The 25,249-nt window shown below is 34.2% G+C and overlaps 2 protein-coding genes across 3 annotated transcripts; one reads left to right on the top strand and one right to left on the bottom strand.

Moving 5' to 3' along the window:
• Window positions 1-1,052: 1,052 nt before the first annotated feature.
• LOC111788373 (LRR receptor-like serine/threonine-protein kinase FEI 2) lies at window positions 1,053-9,754 on the top strand. Its single transcript, XM_023668690.1, has 14 exons — window positions 1,053-1,225; window positions 2,177-2,392; window positions 2,821-2,956; window positions 3,881-3,952; window positions 4,045-4,116; window positions 4,820-4,891; window positions 5,376-5,447; window positions 5,579-5,650; window positions 6,205-6,299; window positions 6,554-6,721; window positions 6,844-7,176; window positions 7,842-8,099; window positions 8,239-8,372; window positions 9,030-9,754. The coding sequence occupies exons 2-14, from the start codon at window positions 2,296-2,298 to the stop codon at window positions 9,240-9,242; spliced, it is 1,794 nt and encodes a 597-aa protein (XP_023524458.1). The 5' UTR covers window positions 1,053-1,225; window positions 2,177-2,295; the 3' UTR covers window positions 9,243-9,754.
• A 1,641-nt stretch (window positions 9,755-11,395) lies between these two features.
• LOC111788375 (SH3 domain-containing protein 1) lies at window positions 11,396-15,143 on the bottom strand. Of its 2 annotated transcripts, XM_023668694.1 has the most exons (11): window positions 14,719-15,143; window positions 14,468-14,581; window positions 14,129-14,198; window positions 13,846-13,994; window positions 13,537-13,638; window positions 13,260-13,460; window positions 13,066-13,128; window positions 12,728-12,883; window positions 12,162-12,236; window positions 11,992-12,075; window positions 11,396-11,660 (listed from the first exon to the last, which is right to left on the bottom strand). In XM_023668694.1, the coding sequence occupies exons 1-11, from the start codon at window positions 14,776-14,778 to the stop codon at window positions 11,646-11,648; spliced, it is 1,089 nt and encodes a 362-aa protein (XP_023524462.1). In that variant the 5' UTR covers window positions 14,779-15,143; the 3' UTR covers window positions 11,396-11,645. The 2 variants fall into 2 exon arrangements, with proteins under 2 accessions (XP_023524462.1, XP_023524461.1); XM_023668693.1 differs by lacking the exon at window positions 11,396-11,660 and having other exon boundaries at window positions 11,703-12,075.
• Window positions 15,144-25,249: the final 10,106 nt, after the last annotated feature.

Raw genomic sequence — 25,249 nt, 5'->3', positions numbered from 1 at the left:
TAGCTCCCTTTTGCTTCTGATGGTGGGTTAACTTTAACCGTCCAAGTTCACTGCTACCTTTGCTTTTGGTTATGGGATAACTATAATAGCTCAAGCTCACTGATAGTAGTATTGTCTGGTTTGGGTAAATGACTTATTCTTAGTCAACTCCGTTAATTTCCTCTTCTTTTGATGCTGGCAGATACTACCGTTCGCTTTAGGTAAACAATTTATTCTTATTCAACTCATTAACTTCCTCTGCTTTTTATTGTGGGCCAATTGCCACTGCTAGCAGATATTGTTCACTTTGGTCGGTTATATATCGTCCTCAACCTTACGATTTTAAACGCGTCTGATATCGTCGTCAACCTTACGGTTTTAAACGCGTCTAGTACGAAGAAGTTTCCACACCCTTATAAATAATGTTTAACTCCTCTCTCCAATATGAGATCTCACACCAACGACTAATATAAACAAAAGTCAAGTAATGTCTCTCCAATTAGCTATACTCTCGTCATAGAGTCATTCAAGGATAGATTCGATGGTTCTTAGAGTCCTATAAGGAAAGCTTATTTAATCACTTGAATTTTTTTAATTATATATATAAAAGTATAGTTTATTTAATATAATAATAAATCTTTACAAGCAGAGAGTTTATTTATTTATTTATTTTTGTCGAGAGTACATGTCAGCCATGTTCAGCTTTAGCTATGCATGCTCGGTAGCACGTTTTTTTAATTTAATTTTTTAAAAATATATTATGTAAGACATTTTTCACTAAATATAATTTGTTTGTGCATGAGGTTTTGAATGACTATTTTTGAATTTTTAAAATAAAATTAAAAAATATTTTTAACCGAATATTTATATCATGAAATTTATTTAATAAAAAAGAGATATTAATTAATGTGGCGGGTTTATAGGTGGGAAAATTTTCGTGCCCGATTCAACGACGGGCGGGGCAGGTAAAGGCGTCGGTTGCACGTGTGAGAGTACAGTTACACACGTGTGAGTCTACTTCCTTCTGATTGGTTGAAACAGTGACCCATTCTCAAATCCCAAGCATTTTTCTTCAACATTCCACTCTCACTCTTTCACTCATTCTCTCTTTCTCTCTCTCATCACTCAGAAACGGACAGGAATCTTTCAACTTTCACAAGCTCACGGCGATTTTTGGTTTTTCTTAACGTCACATCCACCGATTCATCCACATTTTCCGTTTCCTGGATCTTGGATCGGTTTGCAGGTTCGAATGTCTGTTCTTATTGCCATTTTTAGTTCTAATTTTACTCAAATTTGTTGTGCTACTTGGATTCGTATTGTGTATCTGCAATCATTCGTTGATTTTCAATTATCTGGCTGCTCTTTTTTTTTTTTTTTTTTTTTTTTTTTTTTTTTTTTTTTTTTTTTNGTGTAATTTATGTGATTCGATAGATCATTTCACTTTGCTTTGACTATAAAAGATGCCCGATTTGAAATTAAAACTAGTTTGAGCTGAAATTGTTGCTACTTCTGTTGCTTCAAGTTCAAGTAGTTTCTGTTGAAAATTATAGTATTACTACTGTTTTTATGCTGCTCGGCTCTTTGGAATATAACTATATGAATTGCATGAACTGAGGAATATTGATCGAGTGAAGTTCATTCCTCTGAAAAATCGAGTAATATGCTATAGCTTTTGCTTTAATGGTGACGGTTGTTAAATTTATCATGGACTTGTCTTTTATAAATATATATAGTTATCTCTTTACTTTTATGTTGTGGCTTCTTGTGGCATATCCACAGAGAATGGTAGAATGAAAAAGCTTCTGGCCCACCGGATTATTTGTGTGTGTTAAAATTTTGCTGAACTTGGAGGTTTATCGTTCTAAATCCCATCGGTTTAGTTTATTATGCCGCTGTATTTTTACGACACCTCAGCAACATAATGTCAGATTAGATCATGGGCCAGCATTTTGTCAAATGTGTTAGGAAAATAGTATGTACCAATTACTCTTTCTAGTCTGAATGGTCTTGGGGTCATATGATATACAGTATAGTATGCCATGGTTTGTGGGTTGGTGTGAGCTGGAGTAATTTAAAACTGCTAGCAAAATCTGTGACGTTGAGAGTTTTGTACAGAGTTATTGCATTTTTGTACCGTCATCTGCTAAGAGATTAGCATCTTCCTGCCAAGAGTAAGCAGCTTCTTCTATGCCAGGTGTTGTTTTCCTTGCGGCAGCTCTTTGTTACAGATTACATTATGTTCAAGAAAACCATTCCAGTCTTTGAGATCTCAGATGGTTTGTTGTAATCGTACTATGCTCGACTGGTGCCACCATGGCCTTCTATACGGTAAAATGGCAATGGCTACTGATTCTTCACATTGTGCCGCTTTTCATGATAATGAGCAGAAGCAGTGGTACCAGTTCTGATGGTATGATTTACCTTCCTTTGCTTTTAAATATAGAGGTTATGCATATCGATTTCTGTCACCTTGCATTTCTAACCACATTAATACTGCACTCTGTGAAATATAGAGTAAAAGCACTCATAGGATATGATCCTATGACCAATCTTAACCATCATGATGCCTTTTCTTGAGCGAAGGTTAAGTTAAATGTTCGTTTATTAGAATTTATAAGGTATGGATTTTCGCCTGGGGCAGACAAGGAGCTCCTAGTGCTTGTGACAAAAATTAAGATCAGTGGGAATGTTTTGCAATAGGACCCATGTAATGCTCTTGTGCACCTATAAGGGATGTTGTCATTGAGCAAGAAATGTGCACATTCCATTTTTGTTTTGAAAGATACCTGCACATTATGATTCTTTCTCTCAGTGCTTGGTATTTCATGTTTATTGTAGGTGAGGCACTTTTGAGCTTCAGAGCAGCAATTCTTGATTCTGATGGCGTTCTTCTTCAATGGAAGCCAGAAGAATCCCATCCTTGTAAATGGAGAGGAGTAACGTGTGATCCAAAAACTAAGAGAGTGATATATCTGTGAGTTCATTTTGGGAGGTTTCTCTTCCTTTTTATTTAAAAATTTAAAAATTTACTGTACTAAATATCATATTTTCCTCATTTTGGTGATAAGTACTTCTATATATGCACCAGTTTTTTTATAATTAGTATTTTTTATATTTATTTTTCTTTCGGTAAGAAACTGAGTCGTTTTGTTTAGAAAGCGTTAATGGGTTTAGAAGAAGGTAGGACGCAAATTTCTATGAGAGAAATGAACTTTTTGCTGAACAGAAGTTCTCTCTAACCCGATCTTCCATAGTAATGTTCTTCCTTTCTTGTCACTTGCACCCAATAAAAGTCATGAAAGCACACTTCAAATTGGCCATGTCCTATTTCTAACTTCTAAGCTTGACGTCTTTATTTCCATATAAAATAATTAACACTAGCAGAACCACCTGTGAGCGAACCTAAAACCTTAAGCAACTTTCTCCAAGCATAAGTCGCAAACTGACAAATCAAAAGCATATTTTACTAATCCTCTATATTATGACTGTGCGAACATAATATTCAAGGAAATCAACGGAAAAAGAAATCTCTCTACTTAAGCGTCGTTACAAAATGGAAATTTATTTATTTTCTTTTCTTATTGACATCATCCTGTAAATCTCAAACACATTTTTGCTTTATTGTCTATATTCGAATATTGGCATTCGACATTGTGCTAGAAATTCTTTAGTGCTTCCTTTGTTAGCGTGTATGTTATAAGGGTGGAGGTAGACTCATAATGTCATAACTTTGTACTTCATTTAGATGCATTTACGCCATCTCAAGTTCTTATCAGATCACTAGTTGACAAACATGATGTTCCATTTGGTTGTTTTACTATTTTATGAAGTACATCTATAGATTTTAGATTTTTATTTACTTACTTATTCTGAAGAATCTTCTTTGGTTATCTTGCAGGAGTCTTCCTCATCACAAACTTAGCGGATCTTTATCCCCTGAACTTGGAAAACTTGACCACTTAAAAATTTTGTATGTATTTCTATTGTTTATCAGGCAGTTGATGGCTAGGATATTATTAGACCTGTCAGTAAATCTAACGCTAGCAAATTTTCATTTTACAGAGCACTTCATGACAATAACTTTTATGGGACAATTCCATCAGAATTAGGGAATTGCTCACAGTTGCAGGGAGTGTAAGTATTTACAGCGATTGATAGTCAGAATGTCTAATATTTATCTATCTTTATGGGGGTGGGGAGGGAGGGTTAGATTATGTACAGTTTCAGCCAACATATTTGCATCCTAATTAGTGCAAATAATTAACAACTTAACCTGTGTTGCACACGATTTAATCTATAACTTCATAAATAATTGATGGTTCATTTACGGTATGCACTACCCAATATTCAATTTCACCAAAATAAGCATAGGTCTACCAGCATATATCAATCCTAGAGGTCAGATATTCAAATATCCTCACTCCTGCATTGTTGAGATAAAAGAAAAATCTCATCATTTAATTCAATGATTTTGTGTTATTTTAATTGGTACACAACAAACGATCAAACTTCCAGTAATCTTTTTGTATTGAACTAAAATTTTTATTGTGAGTGCTGGTGGCCTGCTGTATCCTTTAAAATGATAGCAACTTTTCCTCTGTTTTGGTGTTATAATTTTGTTTGGGGAGGAGGGGTTTAGACGTTTGTGCTCAATTGAAGGTGTTTCTTTTACAAGGTCTAGAATAGTATATTTCTTACTTCTTTCTTGTAGTTTAAAAGTTGACTTTTGTGTTTACTTAGGTTCCTGTGAAACTATCTCATATGATTTCAATTCCACATCCCTATCATGTTTGCTAAAAAAATTAAATGAGTTGCACTTTTCATTTATTTTTCTCAGGTTTCTGCAGGGTAATTACTTTAGTGGGTTCATTCCCAATGAATTGGGAAATCTTTCGGCACTTAAAAATTTGTAAGTTCTAATTTCTTTTTTCCTGTAATCTTTTACAGTCAGATATTTATTATTTCTGGTAGTTTGATGAACTAACAATCATTATAAAATTGTTTTGGAATTACAATGCAATCGCAATACGTCGAACAGTTCACTGTCCAAGAACTGACAACCATATTATCACGCCAACACCAACTATAGTTTTGTAGGACCCGTCAGCTGACCTCTCGGAGTCTCCCATCTCATTGTCACCACTTCTATTCGCAAAATGTTTTAGTGTATTCAAAATATCATTTTATGGGCATTTCAATGTCTTTATGATTTGCACGTGATGGCTATACACATTCATGCACACAGACGCTAACATCTATGCCTTCCACGCATGAAAGCATTATTATGTGTAACTTATTGCTATTAATCTGTTAGGAATTGTTCTTCTTTTGGAATAATCTCGTCTTCAATCTTATTTTGGAATATTTTTTTTTTTTTTTTTTAAAAACCGCAGAGATATTTCAAGTAACTCTCTCGGTGGAAATATTCCCATCTCGCTTGGGAACTTGAGCAAGCTTACTACCCTGTAAGCAGTCTTTTTTCCTTTTCTTTATTCCAGTCCTTGGTATAATTTTTCTTTTTTAATCGACTGACTTCCTGCTTCAAATATATTAAGTCTGATATCTATAATTTTGGATTTGATCGGTCATTTTGAAGAAATGTGTCTGCCAATTTTCTGGTTGGATCAATACCGAATGTTGGAGTGCTAATCAACTTCTCGGAAAGCTCGTAAGTGCTCTCTGAAGATCTATGATATTTTATTTAAACTAATGAGATGCGTAATATGGTTTTGAAGTAGCTGCCAGTCCTGGTAAATCATACAGGAAACACTATTAATGAATAAACTTAATTCGTCTAATTATATGGGTGCACATGGTCATATTTTGAAAAGGAAGTTCATTGGATATATTTTGGAGTTAAATTTATTATTAGATTATTCATGTATCACATAATGATAGTACATGTATTAGACAGATTCATTGTTTAATATTTGGTATATGTATGACCATGGAAACGTTCCAAAAGACCTATATAAGGATCATATATGTAGAGATTTCAATATCATCAAATTAAATAAAAAACGAAGAACTTGAGAAGATAATACATCTCTTCCTCCGACAAGACAGATTTGGGTGTTGAGAGAACTCTACCCCTTTCCATAAAAATTTTACGTTGCTCCAACTAACACTACATCTGAAGGGCTTTGTAATGAATTAATTTGTTAATGCAAGTAAGCCTTCACCATTAATTCATTTATAACTGATTCACTAACCAAATTTTAGATTTCTTGGAAACCGTGGCTTGTGCGGGAAGCAAATAAATGTTATGTGCAAAGATGACAAAGAGACACCTGGAACAAATGATTCACCATTCTCAGGTTAACTTACACTTGATTTTGTCCGCCATAATGCAAATATTTCTTTTTATTTCATTGAGATTCCTTTCCCTTGGAAACTTGATGTAGTGAGCCTTTGTCATAAGCGAATATTTAGTCCTTTATCGTCCATATGATTTAATATGTTTCTAGGATTTGTGAAGTTCTTATTGAACTCAAAATCAAGACTACTTATCAGAGTAACTCTGTCCTGACTTTCATGAGGTATATTTTGATGGGAGTTCAAATTTTTGTAGTGCAAGATCAATTTGTAAGGAAGAAGTACTCTGGCCGACTACTTATAAGTGCTTCGGCAACTGTGGGTGCTCTACTGCTGGTTGCCCTAATGTGTTTCTGGGGTTGTTTTCTGTATAAAAAGTTCGGAAAAAATGACAGTAAAGGTCTAGTGCTGGACGTATGTGGAGGTACTTATCCATTAGTTTTCTCCCCACCAGTTAAATCATTTATTTGAGCTTTGCTTGTGTTGGCTTTGCTTTGAAGGATTACCTGGTTCTAAATGTCATTTAATACCGTCTTGCTACTTCAGGTGCTTCGGGTGTAATGTTTCACGGAGACTTGCCGTACTCATCTAAAGATATTATTAAGAAATTTGAGACACTGAATGAAGAACACATAATAGGATGTGGGGGCTTTGGAACCGTATACAAGCTTGCAATGGATGATGGCAATGTTTTTGCCTTGAAAAGAATCATGAAATTGAATGAAGGCTTTGATCGTTTCTTTGAGAGAGAGCTCGAAATACTTGGAAGCATGAAGCACAGGTTCCTTGTGAATTTGCGAGGATATTGCAATTCTCCTACATCAAAGCTGTTAATTTACGATTTCCTTCCTGGAGGCAGCCTTGATGAGGCACTACACGGTAAGATTCCTGCTGTATCATTTCTATGCTTCATTCTTTTCGAGTGCACTTCATATCATGCCAAAAGATACTGAAGTAGGTAGTTGGATAGCTGCTCATAGCTGTTAGTTGCCTGTTACTTCTGGAGACCTTATTCTTTTACCACATTTTCCTCCGTCCTGCAAGCAACTAGCAAGTCTAGTAATATATGTTAGAATTCATCCATGTTCTAGATTTTTGTTTCTGTTTGTGACATACATTCTAGACCCAAAGGTATCCCATAGCGGGGTAAACATAGTTAAACATCCTCCATTTTGATTACTTGAAGAATGATAGTATCGTCAAAACCCAAGCACTCCGAGTTGTAGGCCACCGCAGGCTGTAGAAGAAGAAAATTATTCACCAATCGGCAATAAGGCCTTCTCTTAAAACTGTACCTACGATATTTTATAATCCAAATATGATTTAATAAATTATATATGTGGAAAATGATAGGTGCAATTCTTGATACAGTAGGGGTACAGAAAAGGACTTGTGTGTGTGATTCTTGTTACTTTACTCTGCGTACAACGAGAATGTAAATACAACATGCTTGAAATTTTGAGAAAGGAAAGAGAGGCTGAAAGTGAATGTACAAAATTATTCCAACTATGATTTAAGGTATCCTATATGTGGAAAATGATTAGGTGTCCGTACTGAAGTATCTGAGCAACTAGACTGGGATGCACGCTTAAATATTATCATGGGAGCTGCAAAGGGACTTGCATATTTGCATCATGATTGCTCACCGCGGATCATTCACCGAGACATAAAATCAAGCAACATTTTACTTGATGCTAATTTGGAGGCTAGAGTTTCTGATTTTGGACTTGCGAAGCTTTTAGCGGATGAAGAATCACATATTACAACTATTGTTGCAGGAACATTTGGTTATCTGGCTCCTGGTAAGCCATTGATAATGTGATTTTCTTTTAGGTTTAAAACAATTGTTCTTTACTGATACATATATTGAACTAGAAAAATAAACTATTTTCTGACTTGAAATATGTACATGCATGCTAATCTTTCTGTTTTTATGAGCAGAGTACATGCAAAGTGGTAGAGCTACTGAAAAGACTGATGTATACAGTTTTGGGGTATTGGTACTTGAAGTATTGAGTGGCAAACGTCCCACCGATGCATCATTCATTGAAAAGGGGCTAAACATCGTTGGTTGGGTATGCTTCTTTCCTCCTGAATTTTATAGATTCTTTTTTTTAATTCTGTAATAAATGATGTGTTATGCTTTTCTGGTGCCTGATACCATTTGTAACAAATACGAACCTACCACTAGTAGATATTGTCCGCTTTGACCCGTTATGTATCGCTATTAGCCTCACAATTTTAAAACGTGTCTATTAGGAGAGGTTTCTACACCCTTAATAGTAATGTTTTGTTCCCCTCTCCAACCGATGCGGGATCTAACAATCCACTCCCTTGGGAGACCAGTGTCCTTGCTTGCATGCTGCTTGGTGTCCGGCTCTAATACCATTTGTAACATCCCAAGCCCACTGCTAACAAATATTGTACTTTTTGAGCTTTCCCCCAAGGTTTTTAAAACGGATAGGTTTCCACACCTTTATAAACAATGTTTTGTTCCATCTTCCAATGAAGTGGGATTTCACAATATAAATAAGTCAACCTTTCCTCTCCTTACAGCCTCCCTGGATTTATCTTTCCAGTTCTCCTTCCCACTCGTCGATTTGTCTTAAACTCTGAGCGCTCCAACTATAGCTAACCATTGGCAATTACTCAAAAGACACATACACACTTTGTACTCCTTCAGATATGTCCATATCAAAAGACTCTTCTAACCCACACATTTCCCTTTTCAGTTAAACTTTCTAGTCACAGAGAGCCGACAACGAGAAATCATCGACGTACAGTGCGAGGGAATGCGAACAGAAAGCCTCGACGCATTGGTTGCGGTTGCCATCCAATGCGTTTCGTCGAGTCCAGAAGAACGCCCCACCATGCACAGGGTGGTCCAGATATTGGAGTCTGAGGTTATGACTCCATGCCCAAGTGATTTCTATGATACAGATTAATAGGCTGTTGAACAAGTAGAAGAGAAGACAAGGCATGGCAGCCAATAGAAGGGCGCATATAATGTTGAAAGAAGCCGTTGATTCAGAGCCAAAAAGGATTCAAGGTTCGCCTCCTCTATTTGATTCTCTTCTCTATGTTCTTTCTGAAAATTCATCATTTATCACCCAATCTCTGCTGCTCTGCTTGCTTTTGTGGTTGAGCTTTAATGGAGTTCATCAGTAACCGTTTCAAAGAGGATTCAAAACACTCCCATTTGCTGTTTCTCTAACCAACTGCTTCCCAATTTGCGTCGGTTGGTGCATTGGATCAATGGATCTCGTATGTAAATTAAATTCCACGTCAGCTTTTTTTTTTCTTTTTTTTTTTCCTTTTTTTAATTTGCTTTCTTTGTAATTTTTCTGTGGCTTTGGACTCTAAATTAAGTGTACATGAATGGTTTTCAGTCAGTTTTGTAACATTTTATTTTCCCTAAGAATTCCCGTACAATACCCACATTATTGTTTTTGGTTTATTTCCCATTAGTCAACCCATAAGCTTGATCTTGGGGAGCAACCACTGCAACATGTGACAAGCGAGGAAGATTATCGCAACGCCCTCCAACACGATCGACACATTACCACAACTGCAGATGCTTTGATAACGTGTGCTATCGAACTAAAGAATGGGACGTCCTCATTCTCACCATTTATCTCAATTTCCACCTTATAAAATTCTCTATTTATTTTTGTTGAGATAGAGATAGAGGTGGGGATTCCCATGGAGAATTTGTGGAGATGGAAAAAGTTCTACGTAGGGAATCTCGCTTCGATCTCTATGAAAATAAATGAAATTTTTTGCAATAATGAGAATTGAAATAAGGGGCGAGAACGGTCTCCCTACCCCACTTTGTGGATATCTCTAGTTGATCATATTTTACCGTCACGATCTACTTCCCCTCAATTTATACGTAGTACCTACAACATTGTTATGTTAGTGAAAATAAAAGATGCAACATTGTTAGTGAAAATAAAAGATGCATCCAATAATATTCTAGATTTGATTGATATTTGATTTGCTTTCGTATAAAGGGCTATGGCTGCTCCCAACCGATGTACAATCTAACGATGGTATTAGAGCCAGACACCAAGCGGTGTGCTAGCGAGGATGTTAGCCCCCAAGAGAGTGGATTGTGAGATCCCACATCGACTGGAGAGAGGACTTATAAGGTGTGGAAATCTTTCCCTACTAGACGCATTTTAGAATCGTAAAGTTAACAGCGATACGTAACTGATCAAAGCGAACAATATTTGCTGAGCTTGGACAGTTACATTAGCTATATTTTATTTTCCTTCCAAAATCTCGGTAACATAAACTCGTTTTAATAACCTAAATATATAAATAAAAAAGAAATTGGTCCATTTCACAAGTTTGATTTTATTTTCAAAGATAAAATTACATCACAAATTTGGAGAGATATCTTAATTATTGATATCTTAATTATTGTGCTTAGAAAAGGCTTAAACCAACTACTTATCCAATTTCAAATAATAATAATAAGTGAAGATCAACATATTTCAATGTCTTCAAGAATTAGAAGTATGCTAAGTGAAGATCAATATTTAAAAGCCAAACCATATATATGCCCTTACATTTCTTTCCCTCACATCTTTGAATAAGACACTTAAATCCATTTATTATTGTTGGTAGCTAACAACAATCCATTTTCGATATTCATTATTAAACTTTCATGATGCATCATCACGTATGTATCAATGTGGACATCAAACTACCAAATTAACTTGGACGGAGTTTTTAGTACAAGAAATATAATAATATATGGATTTAAATCTCCAACCTTAAAGAAAGAAGTGAAATCAATTAAGGTTGAACTATACTTATGTTGACGTGTAACCAGTCAAGACATGATAACATCAACCAAAAAGTTCAAATCTTCTCATCCCGACACATTATATTGGACTTAAAAGGGAAAATCTCAACCAAATGGTAACCAAGGTTTAAGCTAACTCGAACCTGAAGATTTAACCCGCAATGGCAAAAAAAAAAAAGTTTCTAGGAAAACTTCAAGGGCTAGACAGAAAATCCAAAAAGGACCTAAATGACAGAACTATGAAGTTTTAAAGATCTAAATGGAATAAAATAAAAGTATTCAAACACAAGTTGTTTTCAATTGTTTCATAATGGGATTTGTTTTATAATGTTCTTTTAAGACGAGAAATATTGCCAAATAGTAAACTTACTATCAATGATAAAGAGGAACACAAGAACAAAGAAAAGATATCAAACAATTCAATAATTGAAGAGTGGGACAGTTAGGCATGACCTGTGTTCTTTTGGGAAGAGAGGTTATAGCATGTGCAGAAAAGCAAACCATGCAATTCAAGTAGTCCCCTTGATTCGATGGATTATCCATGGCTTACCTTTGGATCACACCAAGTACAATTTCAAAATCATTATCAATCTATCAATCAAACAAATAATAATTTCAAGAATTGATACAGAGTAAATTCAGAATCTCAAATACGGACTAAACAATAATAACAATATATTAACAACAACTACTTCATCTTCAGCACATTTAAGAAAAAAATGAAAACAGTTGGTATTGAACATGATATAGATATCACAAATGAACACTGGCAGCCGCAAGGTATATGAATAAAATGTAATGAGGAGGGAGCTTCATGGGGATTTAGAACAAGATAAAGATTGAGAAGTTGATTGTACTTGCAATAACTCGCTCGCCGATACCTTTTCTTGCTTCTCGACGTATGCGGAGGGAAACCATCCAGCTTTTCCCTTGCATTCTCCTTCCGACCATCCGTTAGGCCACACCTGATCACAGCGTCGAGAAGCATTCACAGAAAGTATAAATTTTAGTATTTCTCCTTGTGATTGAAAAATATGTGTTAAAGTCGTACCTGACGAAGCGTGACATAATCGTCGATGGATAAGCTTAACTCCCCTTCTGCCTGAGCCTCAAATGGGTGAATAACCTGCAAGATGACATTGGCTGTAATAAAAACTAAAAGCAATATGACTACAGAATGCATAGTAAGTACTCAGCCACAAGATTCAAAGCACCAGCAACGATGAGAAAATGATATGGCTATGAAGATTACAAAATATTGTACAAACACAAATGATTCTAAGATCTCAAAGATAAACGACCTTATATATGTCATAAATTTATCCTTTCCTCCCCCCTCAAGCATTTGCATTCGTGTCGAACTGTCAGAAAAACCAAATGTTCAACTTTGTGTCCTATATCCCCTTCCGAACACATTGTTTCACACGGGTTTAACATAATCTAGGAAGTAGAAGGATGCTCCTGGCAGAGACTTTATACTAGACACTGGAATAATCCCAATATTCTCACATGTTATTTATTACTCATGGATCTGAATTTTAGTTCCTCTTTTTATTTAGGATGTGGCAATGGTGGATTATGCATGAACAAGACCCCCAAAAAGATGAGAGAGCTTACTTTTGCAATAATGTAGTCCTTGTTTTCATTAAGAAGCCTCTGAGAATCAGACTCATTCGACTTCGTATCTTTGAATTCAGATGTTTGATCACGTTCTTCTCCATTTCTAATTGGTGGTTGTGACAAAGACCCATCTGACTGCGTCAGCAGAATTAACTGGCCTCCAATAATAAACAATCAAAGAAACTATGCCGTCATAATATTTCTTACATAAACAGGAAATACGGAAATGGTAAACGTAAAATGGATTCTGTCGGAATGCAAGCAAATGTAAGAAGATTAGAGGCAGTTCTTTTTCAATACGAATTGCGAGTCAGCCACTGAGGAAAGTAACCAACCTCATCATTCAGCCTTTCTAAATTAGTAAGGGCATGCTGGTGGTAAGATCTCTCAGCGTCCACCTACAAAATGAATTTACCACAACATGCTTTTAAGTAGATTTCTCACTGAATCCCTGTGCAGACAAATAATCCAAATAATAAGGTTTGGAATAGCATGATAGTTTGGATAAGAGTATAAAATGTAGCAATACCATGGTACGAAGTCTTTCATAAGTTACTTGTTGCTGTTGGGCCTCAACCGATTGCATAGCAGTGGTTGCTTCTTTACCTAGTGCCATCATTGTAGATTTAAGTTCAGTTAATCTTGCTTCTGCATTTTGAAGCCTCATGGCACTCTCGGCTGAAACAGAAGAGTCCCTTGACTTAGCTCGGCGTCTCAAAACTTCGGCTGCCTAGAGAGAATATATTCAATTCACTAAAACTCCTTAGCAGCATACATTTATCTTTGAACTTGAGATCAAGTATTACCTGGATTTCCACTTCTTGTCGCAGTTTATCGTAGCGGTGAGTTAAATGACGGGCATCCTCCAGAGGTGCCCCTGTTATTTGTGCCCGTAGAGGTTCACATACCTGAAGTTTATACCTGCATCACAATTAGAAACATAACAAAGAAAATAGAAAAAGGATAACACTAGATGCCCAAGAATTGTGTACAATTTGATATTTCTTCATTGTAAGTCGTCAAATATATTCGAGTTCGTCATAAAATTCAGCACGAATCACTACTAATCACCCTGATCGACCAGAATTCAGCATAACCAAACAGGAGAGAATTACCTGATCGCCCAGGATTCCAAGTAAAGCTTCCCTCTCTTCTTCAATTGAATTATGGGATGTACTGAAATTATGAACAGCTGTTGCAAGTGCAGGACAGCTATTTTGGTCATTGGCTCCATATTTGCTACAATCATCAGCTAATCTTCTCACTGGATATTTAAAAATGCTTTGAGTACATACATATAGTGAATGGTAGAAAGAAGCTAAATGCATGGTAGAAAGAAAAATTTCAAGCGGGAAAAGAGAAAGATGGCAAAACTAAAAACGAAAACATAATCCTCACCGATCGCCATTTGCTTTGAGCTCACAGAAATAAAGCCTTCAACGCCTCGAACAATACTCTTCTGAAAATGCTACCGAATGCAATCGTTTCAAATTGTCAATAATTGGTTAGAATAACATTAATGCCTTTTATGATAAGATTATTTGGGTTGAGAGAAATCACGAAGAAACCAAGCACATCAGAACGAAGCAAACTAAACCCCGCAAGCTTGAACATAATTATAGATATATAACTTCTAATTCACGGTGCATATAAAATTCAATCCTTGAATCACATTATCTTGAATTCGTAGATAAATATCATATGGAAAAGAAAGAAAAAAAAACACCGAGACTATACCTTAGTTGCCCTGGTGGAATTGTAAAGATTCTGAAGCTGCTGACTGCACTGAGTTTCAGCTTCATCAGCCAGGATCGATTCCGTACCGAAATGCCCTAATTTTATCATCAAGGCCTGCAAAACAACGAACATAAAGCGACGAAGACAAAAACACCAGTTGAACTCCACTAAGTAGGAGAGCTAAAATCACAAAAACAGTTGAGAATTCAGAAATATTTCCAAAGAAAGACTAATATGAAAGCGAAAGTGACCTGTTGCTGCTTCGCAACCTGTTCCCTGAATCTGCTGGCTTGCTTCCGAATAGCCTCCATACTTCAAACTCCTAAAACAAACGCGATTCCACTCGATCAACTCATACTCAATTCTCACGGCAAATCATAAGGCAGTCTCATCAAATAAACTTGATCATAAGACAAAACAATGTTCTGATCCCAACAAAAACACGAAGAACGCAGCAGAACAGAGTGAACTGGAAACTGTACGAGATCTTCAAGACGATTAGCAACAAAAAAAAGAAAGAGGAAGATGATCAAATCAAGCTCATCCTCTCGTTGAACCGATTTTTTCTGTTAATTTGACGTTGAATGATTGAGAACAGAAGATGAAGACGAAAACAGGGAGGAAAGTTGGAAGTGGGAGGTGAAAACGAAGAAACACTGGAAAATGCGACCGACTTTTACGGCAATTGCTTTCGACGGCGAAAAAGCGCTTTTGCAATCGCACGTGACTTCCATGTGGACATCCCTTACCTGTCTTCCTCCTGATTGGTTTATTCTTTTTAATAAATGTACTAAATTTCTCTAATCCTTTTATTAAAAAATTATTATTTTAATTTTAAATATTTTAAATATTCCAATTCAACGTAAAATATTTATATTTTCAATCGAATGTAAAAGCTCATGTAAAATATAAAAATAAATAAATAAATAAATAAATCAACCGTGCAACTGTAGTTGCCTTTCGGGTACGTCTCTTATGCTTGCCATTCACCTCCGCTCATATAATATGTTTTCTTTGAGCTAGTAAGTACGATGGACTGAAATCGGAGTCCCGTGAGGAATTTTGTAGTTCCATGACTGCATATTTAATCGAGCACATGACTGAGCCTCGTACCGAGCTTAAGAAACAATTTTTATGCTGATTCTGTCTGTTGATCATCTCGTTTGAAACTTATATTACTATTCTATTACAAAAATCGGGCGAAATCAACTAAACCCAGTAGCGATATCTTTTTAGCTATATTTTTTTAAAAAAAATTAATTTTAATTATTAATTATTATTGTTATTATTATTTTGGATTACAAATTATATTATATTTTAAATATAAAAAAATTACTGAAAGAAAATATGTGAGTTGTCAGAGGGACCCGTTGAGTTTATTTCAAAGTATTCAATGATTTCCGCTGTCGGCAGGCAAGTCATTCAAATGTTTTTCGTTTTTTTATTTTTATTTTAAATATTAATATAGTGATTTTTTAAAAATATTTTCACTTATTTTTATTTTTATATATTTTTTTTTAATATTTAATTAGTTTTTCAATTTTTTTTTTCCTTATACGTTCAATGAAATTTAAAATGTAAATATAATATAAGATCCATAAAATTTCACTTGAAATTAGTGAATTTTTAATTTGTGCATTGATCTAAAACTAAATTTTACTGAAATAGGTAAATTAATGCAATTTTGTATTTAAATTAGTAAATGAATTATCATAAATTAAATTAAACCAAGGTAAAATTGCAACATTTATTTAATTTTTCAGTCAAATTTGATGAAATTAAAAAAAAAAATAATAATAATAATACAACAATACTTCCAAACGATCTGCTAGCGGTGGTATCAGAGTTAGACACTAAACGATGTGTTAGCCTTCTTGTTGCTCCTTGAAGGGGGATAGACACGAGGCAGTATGCCAGTAAGGACGCTGGACCCCGAAGAGGGGTGGATTTGGTGGCAGTCCCACATTGATTGGAGAAAGGAACAAGTGTCAGCGAGGACATTGGGTCCAGAAGGGGGTAGATTGTGATGTCCTACATTGGTCGAGGAGAAGAACAAAACACCTGGAAACCTTCCCCTAGCATACGCGTTTTAAATTGTTGAGGGAAATCCGAAAGAGAAAGCTCAAACAATATTTGCTAGCGGTGGGCTTAAGCTTTTACAAAACAACTTATAGCGTCGCGAATTTTTTTTTAAAATAAAATTTATTTATAATTTTAGTTGAAATAAATATATTTTAAATAATTAAAAGAATCAAATATAATATTTGAGACAAGTATATAAGTACAAAAGACAATTAAAAAAAAAAATATAATAATAAAAATAAGTACAAAAGTAAAGATAAATAATAATAATAGTAATGAGTGGGTCGTAGTTTGGGGTTGTTTTTTTTGTCACAAAATTGCGTGGACCCCACTACAATTATTCCATTTAATTAGTGCAAATTCTTATTAAAATTAATAAAAATACTCCAATTTTATATTTATCTCAAAAATACCTCTTAACATTAAAAAAATTCAATAATTCTTCAAAATTTTCACAAAAAAAAAAAAAAAAAAAAACTAAAAACTAAAAACTAAAAACTAAAAAAACTAAAAAAGCTAAAAAAATACCCTTAAAAGAATTCAAAACATACCCGTTAAACAAGGTAAATACCCTTGAATTTTATTGTTTCAAAAATACTAATAAATTTTCAAGAGTAATATCAATACGGGAGATAATCTATGAGATGTATATTGACGTTAAACACTTGTTTGATCATTTTTTTTATAAAGGATAAGGTTTTTACTGCCTTTAAAATTGCATTAATATTTTTTAAACAGTTAAAAGATATTTTTTGAACTTTTAAAAAGGAAGGTATTTTTGAAACACTAAGTATTTTATTAAACATACTAAAGCCCTAACGGGCTGAGAGTTAATATCGAGGTGCTAAATCAAACTAATAAAAATCTAAAATATCACGCTAATTTTAATAGAAACGTTAGTACTAAATTTCAAAAATACCCTTCAATTTTAAATTTTTTTATTAATACCTTTAAATTTAAAAATGCAAAAATATAATTTTTGACAATTCTTTTGAAGTTATTTTGAATAGGAATAACTAATTTGATATTAAATTAACTATTTTTGTTTAGAAATATATTTTATTTATATTTTAAAATGGTTAAAAATGAGAAAATTCTTTATTTAAAAAACCCCCTTCAAGTTAAATATATTTATAACTAAATAGTAGATATAAGTCGTTATCATTTGTCAATAATAGAAAACAAAGATCCCTACAAGTTTCAATTACTCAAGCGTATGAGTAAGGGCACGTTTGGAAAATGTCATATCTACAAAAGAAAAATAAAAATAATAATCATATCAAATTACATTTTTTATTGTTATAATCAAACTTATTGAAATTATATAATGTATGTGAATGTGTGTGCATATATATACACCCGAGTCAAAGAAGGGTATATAAAATGAACCGAGACCACATTCGAATGAGAGGAATCTTGAGGATTGAATAGCTAAGAAATGTTTAAAAGAATTAAAGGTTCCTATTTATACCAATAAGGTACACCTTCATGTTCGGTGGTTGACTCAATCATAGAAACTTCACGGTTAACCATGTCATGTTGGATGCTAGAAGGACTCGTGTTGGTTTATGGAGATAATTTTCACTCTTAGAAGAAACATTCTGGTATAATTTGTGTTGGTTTATGGAGATAATTCCAGATTGGGTGATCTCTTGACAATTTTTCTAAGATGCATGTGAGTGAAAGCAAAACATGTCGAAAGAACTCATATTGGTTCATAAAGATAGTTTATGGAGATAGGTTTCACTCTTACAAGAAGCATGCTGGAAGGATTCGTGTTGATTTGTGAGAATACTTTTAGAAGTGAGAACGTAACACGAGAGATATAAGAAAATATAAGGGTCATCGAGTGTCAATTCTAAATTTCAAATCTTAATCCAAATCACGGACACGAGTCGATATGTATATATATATATAATCGATACATAGAAGTTCCCAATGGGAAATGCAATATGCTTGAAATGGAATCTTGGAAAGTGTAATATAGTACGATGTGAACCGGCCTCTTCAATAGGAGGTGCCCACACTCGTTAAATAAAATAACCACAAAAGAAAAAATAAAAACATGAACAGGGGCAAAATTGTCAATTTATTACATAATTCAAACAATTCCACTAATACGTATTTTATCCACCTTTAAATTAGCCCTTTAGTTTACAAGTCTAAATTAAGATTGACTGCACATAAAATTTATTTTTTTTTATTTTTTATTTTCTGAATAATTAAATAGAAACTTTATATTAACACATTTAAAACTTGATAAGCTATAAAGAACAATTTAACCTCAATAACACTCTAAACATCTCTAAACATGTATAACTATTTAAAAAATAATAATATTTTGATTGTATTATCATGAATTATCTAATAGTCATTGTTGGATGATGAAAGTCCGACGTCGGCTAATTTAGGGAATGTTCATGGTTTTATAAATCAAAGAATACTCTCTCTATTGGCGTGAGACCTTTTGGGAAAGCCCAAAGCAAAACTATGAGAGCTTATGCTCAAAGTAGACAATATCATACAATTATGGAGAGTCGTGTGTTCATCTAACATGGTATTAGAGCCATGTCCTAATTAGCCATGTCTATAGGATCCTCAAATGTCGAACAGACTCCAAAAAGAAAAATGCTCCTTGAAGACATAGTAAAAAATGACTAAAACTCCAAAAGAAAAAAGAGTCGATTAAGGGGAGGGCTAATTTAGGGAATGATTATGGGTTTATAATCGAGGAATACTCTCTCCATTGGGGTGAGGCCTTTTGAGGAAAGTCCAAAGCAAAGCCATGAGAGCTTATGCTAAAAAAAGTGGACAATATCATACCATTGTGGAGAGTCGGATTCATCTGACAAAACCTCATCTGACAAAACCGACCAAACAAAGGTCGGAAATAAAAACCTCTTGAGGGAGGAAAGAGAGGCAACGGATCAATTCCAATTGTCCTTTCTCGAGGCATTTATTTAGACAAAGACTCGTTTTTTCTTTTTACGGATAGTAAATATTTATCAAACATACACTAACAAATATGAATAAAAAAGGAAAAAAAAAAAAAAAAACATACCTACACACATCACACAGCCGAGTGAGAAAAGGAGAGATTTTACCTGCAAAATGAAGCAAGGGGAGTCAGAAATCTGACATGGAGGAAATGAACAAAACCGACCATGAGAGCACTAAGATCAGGTAATGTTCGGACCCATTTGAGGGGGTGAAGAGTCTATCCTCTTTCAACTATTACCTGCCATCAAATTCCACTTTCATTTCGTTTCATTTCGCTTCTTTTTTTCTGATTAAAACTCCATTTAATAATCTTTATATATATATATATAGATAAGGAATCACTACAAGGGGAGTAAGATTCGAATTACCTTGTTGATCGAATATCTCAAGGCAAGAACATTGTTTGAGATTCCAATCACTCCACAAGCAAGATCGATCATGTCTAGCTTGAATGATTCTTGTTGATCAAATATCTCAACGACTATATATATATCAAAATCAAAAGAGTTATCAAACGAAAAAGTGGTTTTCCAAACGTTGCGAAAGATAAAACTGTCAGAGAAGAAAACGATAGCAATTTAAAAAAAAAAAAAAAAATCTAAAAATTAAATGATTATCAACAGCATCTAACATTAAACTTGAGTAGCTAATCCACTAACCTTTTATTTGAATTAAATGCTGTCATTGATTATAACAATACTCATCTAATATTTGTCCATTATAATTTATAACCCAAAAAGATTATACAAAAAAAAAAAAAAAAAAAAAAAAAAAAAAAAAAAAAAAAAAAAAAAANTGTTAAGCACTATCAGTGAAAAAAACTTTATGATGCCCCAAGAAGTAAAACCAGAAATAGAATTGACAGTTACCATGTTCTAGAACAATCTATTTTCATACGATCATCAAAAATATATATACGTTGTATAGCATACGTCAAGCAAAAGATTCTTATACGAGTTATCTTGACAACGAAATATAATCGTGTTAAGTGATTCTCTTGTGAGCAAAGTCAAGTTGTGTACAAATTAGTCCGAACAATCAGGATCTGTGTATATATAAAAGACCAATCGCGTATAAGTTGTGATAGAGAACTTACCTAGAGCCCATAGTTTTCACCAAGCTTGATGGTTGAGAAAGACAGCACAAGGAGACAGCTAAATGTGGTCCAATTTTCACATGTTCAAGTACTATAGAGGCCCATCAAAATGTGAAAGAACGTTCCTTCAATCCCCAAAGTTCTGCTATAAAAGCATTCAGAAAAGCTTCACCAACTCAGTAGAATTCATAAAGAAAAGAAAAGGGAAAAAGGATCCCTCCCCTAAGTTTTCTCTGGCTTTCTTCCATTAATGTCTGTTTCCATCCAAGTTCTAGGCTTAAAAAGCCTTCAGAAGAAAGAAAAAAAGTGCCATAGGAGAGAGATTTTAGAGAGAGAAAGAACTGGTCATTTCAGCACTTCCCAACATGGGCATCATGAGAGTGAGCAGCCTGGAGATGGCAAGGGAAGAAGAAGGGAGAAGAAGCAGGGACGAAGAAGAAAGACGACTCAGTTTGGAGCTGCTAGACAAGTTCTTCAATGGAACATGTGGTACTTTACCTCAACAATCAGCTATATTTTAAGGAAGGCCAAGGCCTTTTACAATGAGTGTTGCTGTGATGCTTATGAAGATGAGAGGATGAAGAGAGTTGAAGTGGCTATGGTTGATCCTTATTTCTCAATGCCTGTTTTTCCTTATACTACTATGGCTAATTGTATGTAAATGATATTAAGGCAGAAGAATGAGTGATGGAGCTAAGGTCATGTGTGTTTGTACCAAGTTATGTGTGTCTAGGCTTAGAAGAATATGTGTGGGTCCACTTTGGAACTTTTTTGAAAACAAAAGAACCTTTTCTTTTTGTTTTCAACATTGTATTGAAGAATTGTGATCTGGTGGCTAGTAAAAGTTGCTATAATTATTGTGCACTAGAAATTGTTATTTGTAAAGCTAGTGATTTTGGAAGCCTAGAAGAGAAGTAACAGCTCAAGTAAAAGAAATAAGAGAAACTATTAAAAGGTGGTTAGCTAAACATGTTTCTACTAAGACATTTTGGACGTTTTAATTTATATTTAGACGGCGAATTTAAAATAAACACGGTAATAACTTCAATGTTTTAGCAATGAAAAATGAGGATTGTTGGGAGTGAGTCCCACGTTGGCTAATTAAGGGGATGATCATGAGTTTGTAAGTAAGGAATACATCTTCATTGGTAGAGGCCCTTTGGGAAAACCAAAAGCAAAGCCACGAGAGCTTATGCTCAAAGTGGGCAAGATCATACCATTGTGGAAGTGCGTGGCTCCTAACAATGATCTCACAATAGGGTCTAAACTCGATCTTATACCTTCTAAGAGGACATGCTTCTTCGTTATTACAAAAAGAAGGTAGGGGAACGGACAAACTTGACAACTATAACATTTCCTTTCAGTAACAGCCCAAGGTCACCGCTAGCAAATATTGTCCACTTTGGCCCGTTACGTATCGCCGTCAGCCTCACGGTTTTTAAAACACATCTTCTAGGGAGAGGTTTCCACACCCTTATAAGCAATGCTTCGTTCCCCTTTCCAACCGACTTGGGATCTTACACTTTCTCACCTTCTACATTGTTTTTCAAAACCTGTAGGTAAGCATTTCTTTTTTTTTCTTTTTGAATTTACGACCCAATTCTTTCCGACTATTTTCACGGTCTAAAATTTGTTCTTTTGGTTTAAATTTGAAGGTTGAATTTGGACCATTAATTATGCAACACTCCTAGATGGTTCTACGAAGTTGTGGTGAGATTTAAGTGCTACAATAGTACTGCTTATCAGAAGAGTACAGAAATAGTACCAAGTATTTAATGTTACTGTCAATATTGATTGGGACTGAATTCAAACAAGACAAACCAAACAGAGACCAAATTATAATTTCACTTTTAAATGAAAGCAGCAGTCAATGGTATGAAAGACATGAAGGACAAGATTTAAATTACCGAGTCAGTAACTTATTCCATTGTGAATTCAAATTCAGCAGCAATTGGAAGATGATCACTTGGGAAGCTATAATTGGGCAACCCACCAATAATCTCCGGCCATTCTGATTCTGGGAGTTCTAGCAAGCTAATCGGACTTGTAGAGTCGGAAGATGAAAGAATGGACTAGTGATTATTTGCAGCTTGCTGGAAATAAAAGAGGCAATCTGCATTTTTTTTTTTTTTTTTTTTTTTTTTTTTTNTTTTTTTTTTTTTTTTTTCATTTTGCAATGTGCTTGAATAGGTAAAGGATTTTTAGCAACTTCATTCAGTTGATTTGAGTGGCTGAGTCTGAGGGTCTTGTTGATGGAGGATTTTGACGGTAGCTATGTTATGATACCATGTTGTAACTTGCTGTCTTTCTTGTTTATTTTTAGGGAGGATAACAGTAAATCTAAATTAAAACACCCTAATGTTAAACCTAAAATAAATCTCTTAGGTACCAGTCAATCTAAATAATAATTCTTAGACATTAGATAATTAAATCTAAAGAGGTCAACTACTCCATAAGAAATTACACAAATATCCTTCTACCTATTCTCAGCTTGGATACTGATTTACGGCTAATCCTTCCAAACTATTTGCCTTCAACAGTAATCATACCAAACTGTTTGCCTTTATTCTTCATTTTTAAACTATGTAGTTTAATTTTTTGTAAGGAAGATCATTTGAAGTACGATATCATGTTAAGTTGTTAACTACATAAGAGATAATTCTAACAAGAAAAAAAGGGTCGTGTTTTCGGGAAAAAACTATAAGGTAAAGGTGTTCAAGATTATCTAGCCAAGCTCTACCTAATATTTCTCTACATATGTTTCTGCCATATGAGATTATGTAAAATAGTATTTCTCATGTCATCTTGTTATCTTATGCTCATGAGACTGTATCAATGTCACTAACCAAGAAAAAACTCATTCAAATCTAATTACAATTAAATAGTCAGAGACCATTTTTCAGGACGAGAAAAATCTATGCAAATGATAAATCAAGATAGATGACGAACCTTGTCCCCAGGGTTTGAATTGAAGTCACCAGCCAAAGGTACTGAGGGTGTGCATTCAAACCTTTCAGACACTGATGTCTTGAATCGAGCTAGGCGTGATAAAAGCTATTTGGCCTTGGCAAGCTTGTCATCAGCCCATTCTGGATCCGTGTAATAAATATCAATTCTTTACAAATTGGAGGGATAAGATGTTCTTCAATACAACAGGCCCTTTAAGCGACTGTATAGCCTTAAACCTAGAAAATAAAATTTTACCAGTAAAGATGGGTGTTTGCTACAATTACAACATGATGAAAAGGCTTCTTGAGTTTGAAAGCAGGCATAATTCCAACATAATATCCTGTGTAGTGCAACATAACTGACCCGGTAATATTTTCACAAGACTTATTGGTTTAAATTTATAGCTAATTTTATAGCCATTACCATCATATATAGATGTGTTAAATCAGATATCTGGATCCTATTGAACAGAAAAACTTAAACCACACCTGAATCCAATTTCACTGCATTGACATCTTACGGAACAGCTATCAACCTTATCTAAGGTTTACAGTTTTTATCAAATGTAGAATCCAAAATCATCAAGAAGGATGAATTATATTCAATAATTTTAATAGTATACAAACAAGTTATAATAGTAGATTCCCAAATCATCAATAAGGATGAATTATATTCAATGTGTTTACAAATGTCCTAACGCTAATATTCTATTACATTTTTGCTACGGCAATCCACTTTTGCTTATATATTCCTGACCTGAACAAGATGTTTTGCAGCAAACAACATTATTGAACGGAAAGAAGCATAAAACTAAACTTAAGAATGAAGAATGAANCAAGACTTGTTGGTTTAAATTTATAGCTAATTTTATAGCCATTACCATTATATATAGATGTGTTAAATCAGATATCTGGATCCTATTGAACAGAAAAACTTAAACCACACCCGAATTCAATTTCACTGCATTGACATTTTACGGAACAGCTATCAACCTTATCTAAGGTTTACAGTTTTTATCAAATGTAGAATCCAAAATCATCAAGAAGGATGAATTATATTCAATAATTTTAATAGTATACAAACAAGTTATAATAGTAGATTCCCAAATCATCAATAAGGATGAATTATATTCAATGTGTTTACAAATGTCCTAACGCTAATATTCTATTACATTTTTGCTACGGCAATCCACTTTTGCTTATATATTCCTGACCTGAACAAGATGTTTTGCAGCAAACAACATTATTGAACGGAAAGAAGCATAAAACTAAACTTAAGAATGAAGAATGAAGAATGAAATGAATCGGAAATGTGTTGCCTACCTGGCTAAAATATTGTAAGAAACAAAACGAAATCTGATACCTGCAGTAGCAATATAGAAAGCCGTGCTTAGATGATGAGTGAAGTCATATAAAACACCTATATTGTTTCTCAATTTTCAGTAATAAGAACGTCTGAAAGTTCTTTATTTGTTTTAAAAATCATTTCAAATTGTTCAAGTTTGGTCGAGTGATAAAAATGAACAAGTCTAATATAGCCAAATGGACAAATCCAGAGCAAGAAAACACGAACATAGATTTCCCTTCCATCAAAACGAGGGGGGAAAACATACCATCAGGTTTACTTCTAGAGTAAACGCCAGCCCCTTCCTCGGA

Source organism: Cucurbita pepo, chromosome LG02 (assembly GCF_002806865.2).
Source record: "Cucurbita pepo subsp. pepo cultivar mu-cu-16 chromosome LG02, ASM280686v2, whole genome shotgun sequence".
Classification (NCBI taxonomy): Eukaryota; Viridiplantae; Streptophyta; class Magnoliopsida; order Cucurbitales; family Cucurbitaceae; genus Cucurbita; species Cucurbita pepo.
The sequence above is the reverse complement of the archived record's forward strand: the minus strand, read 5'-3'. Positions and strand labels throughout refer to the sequence as shown.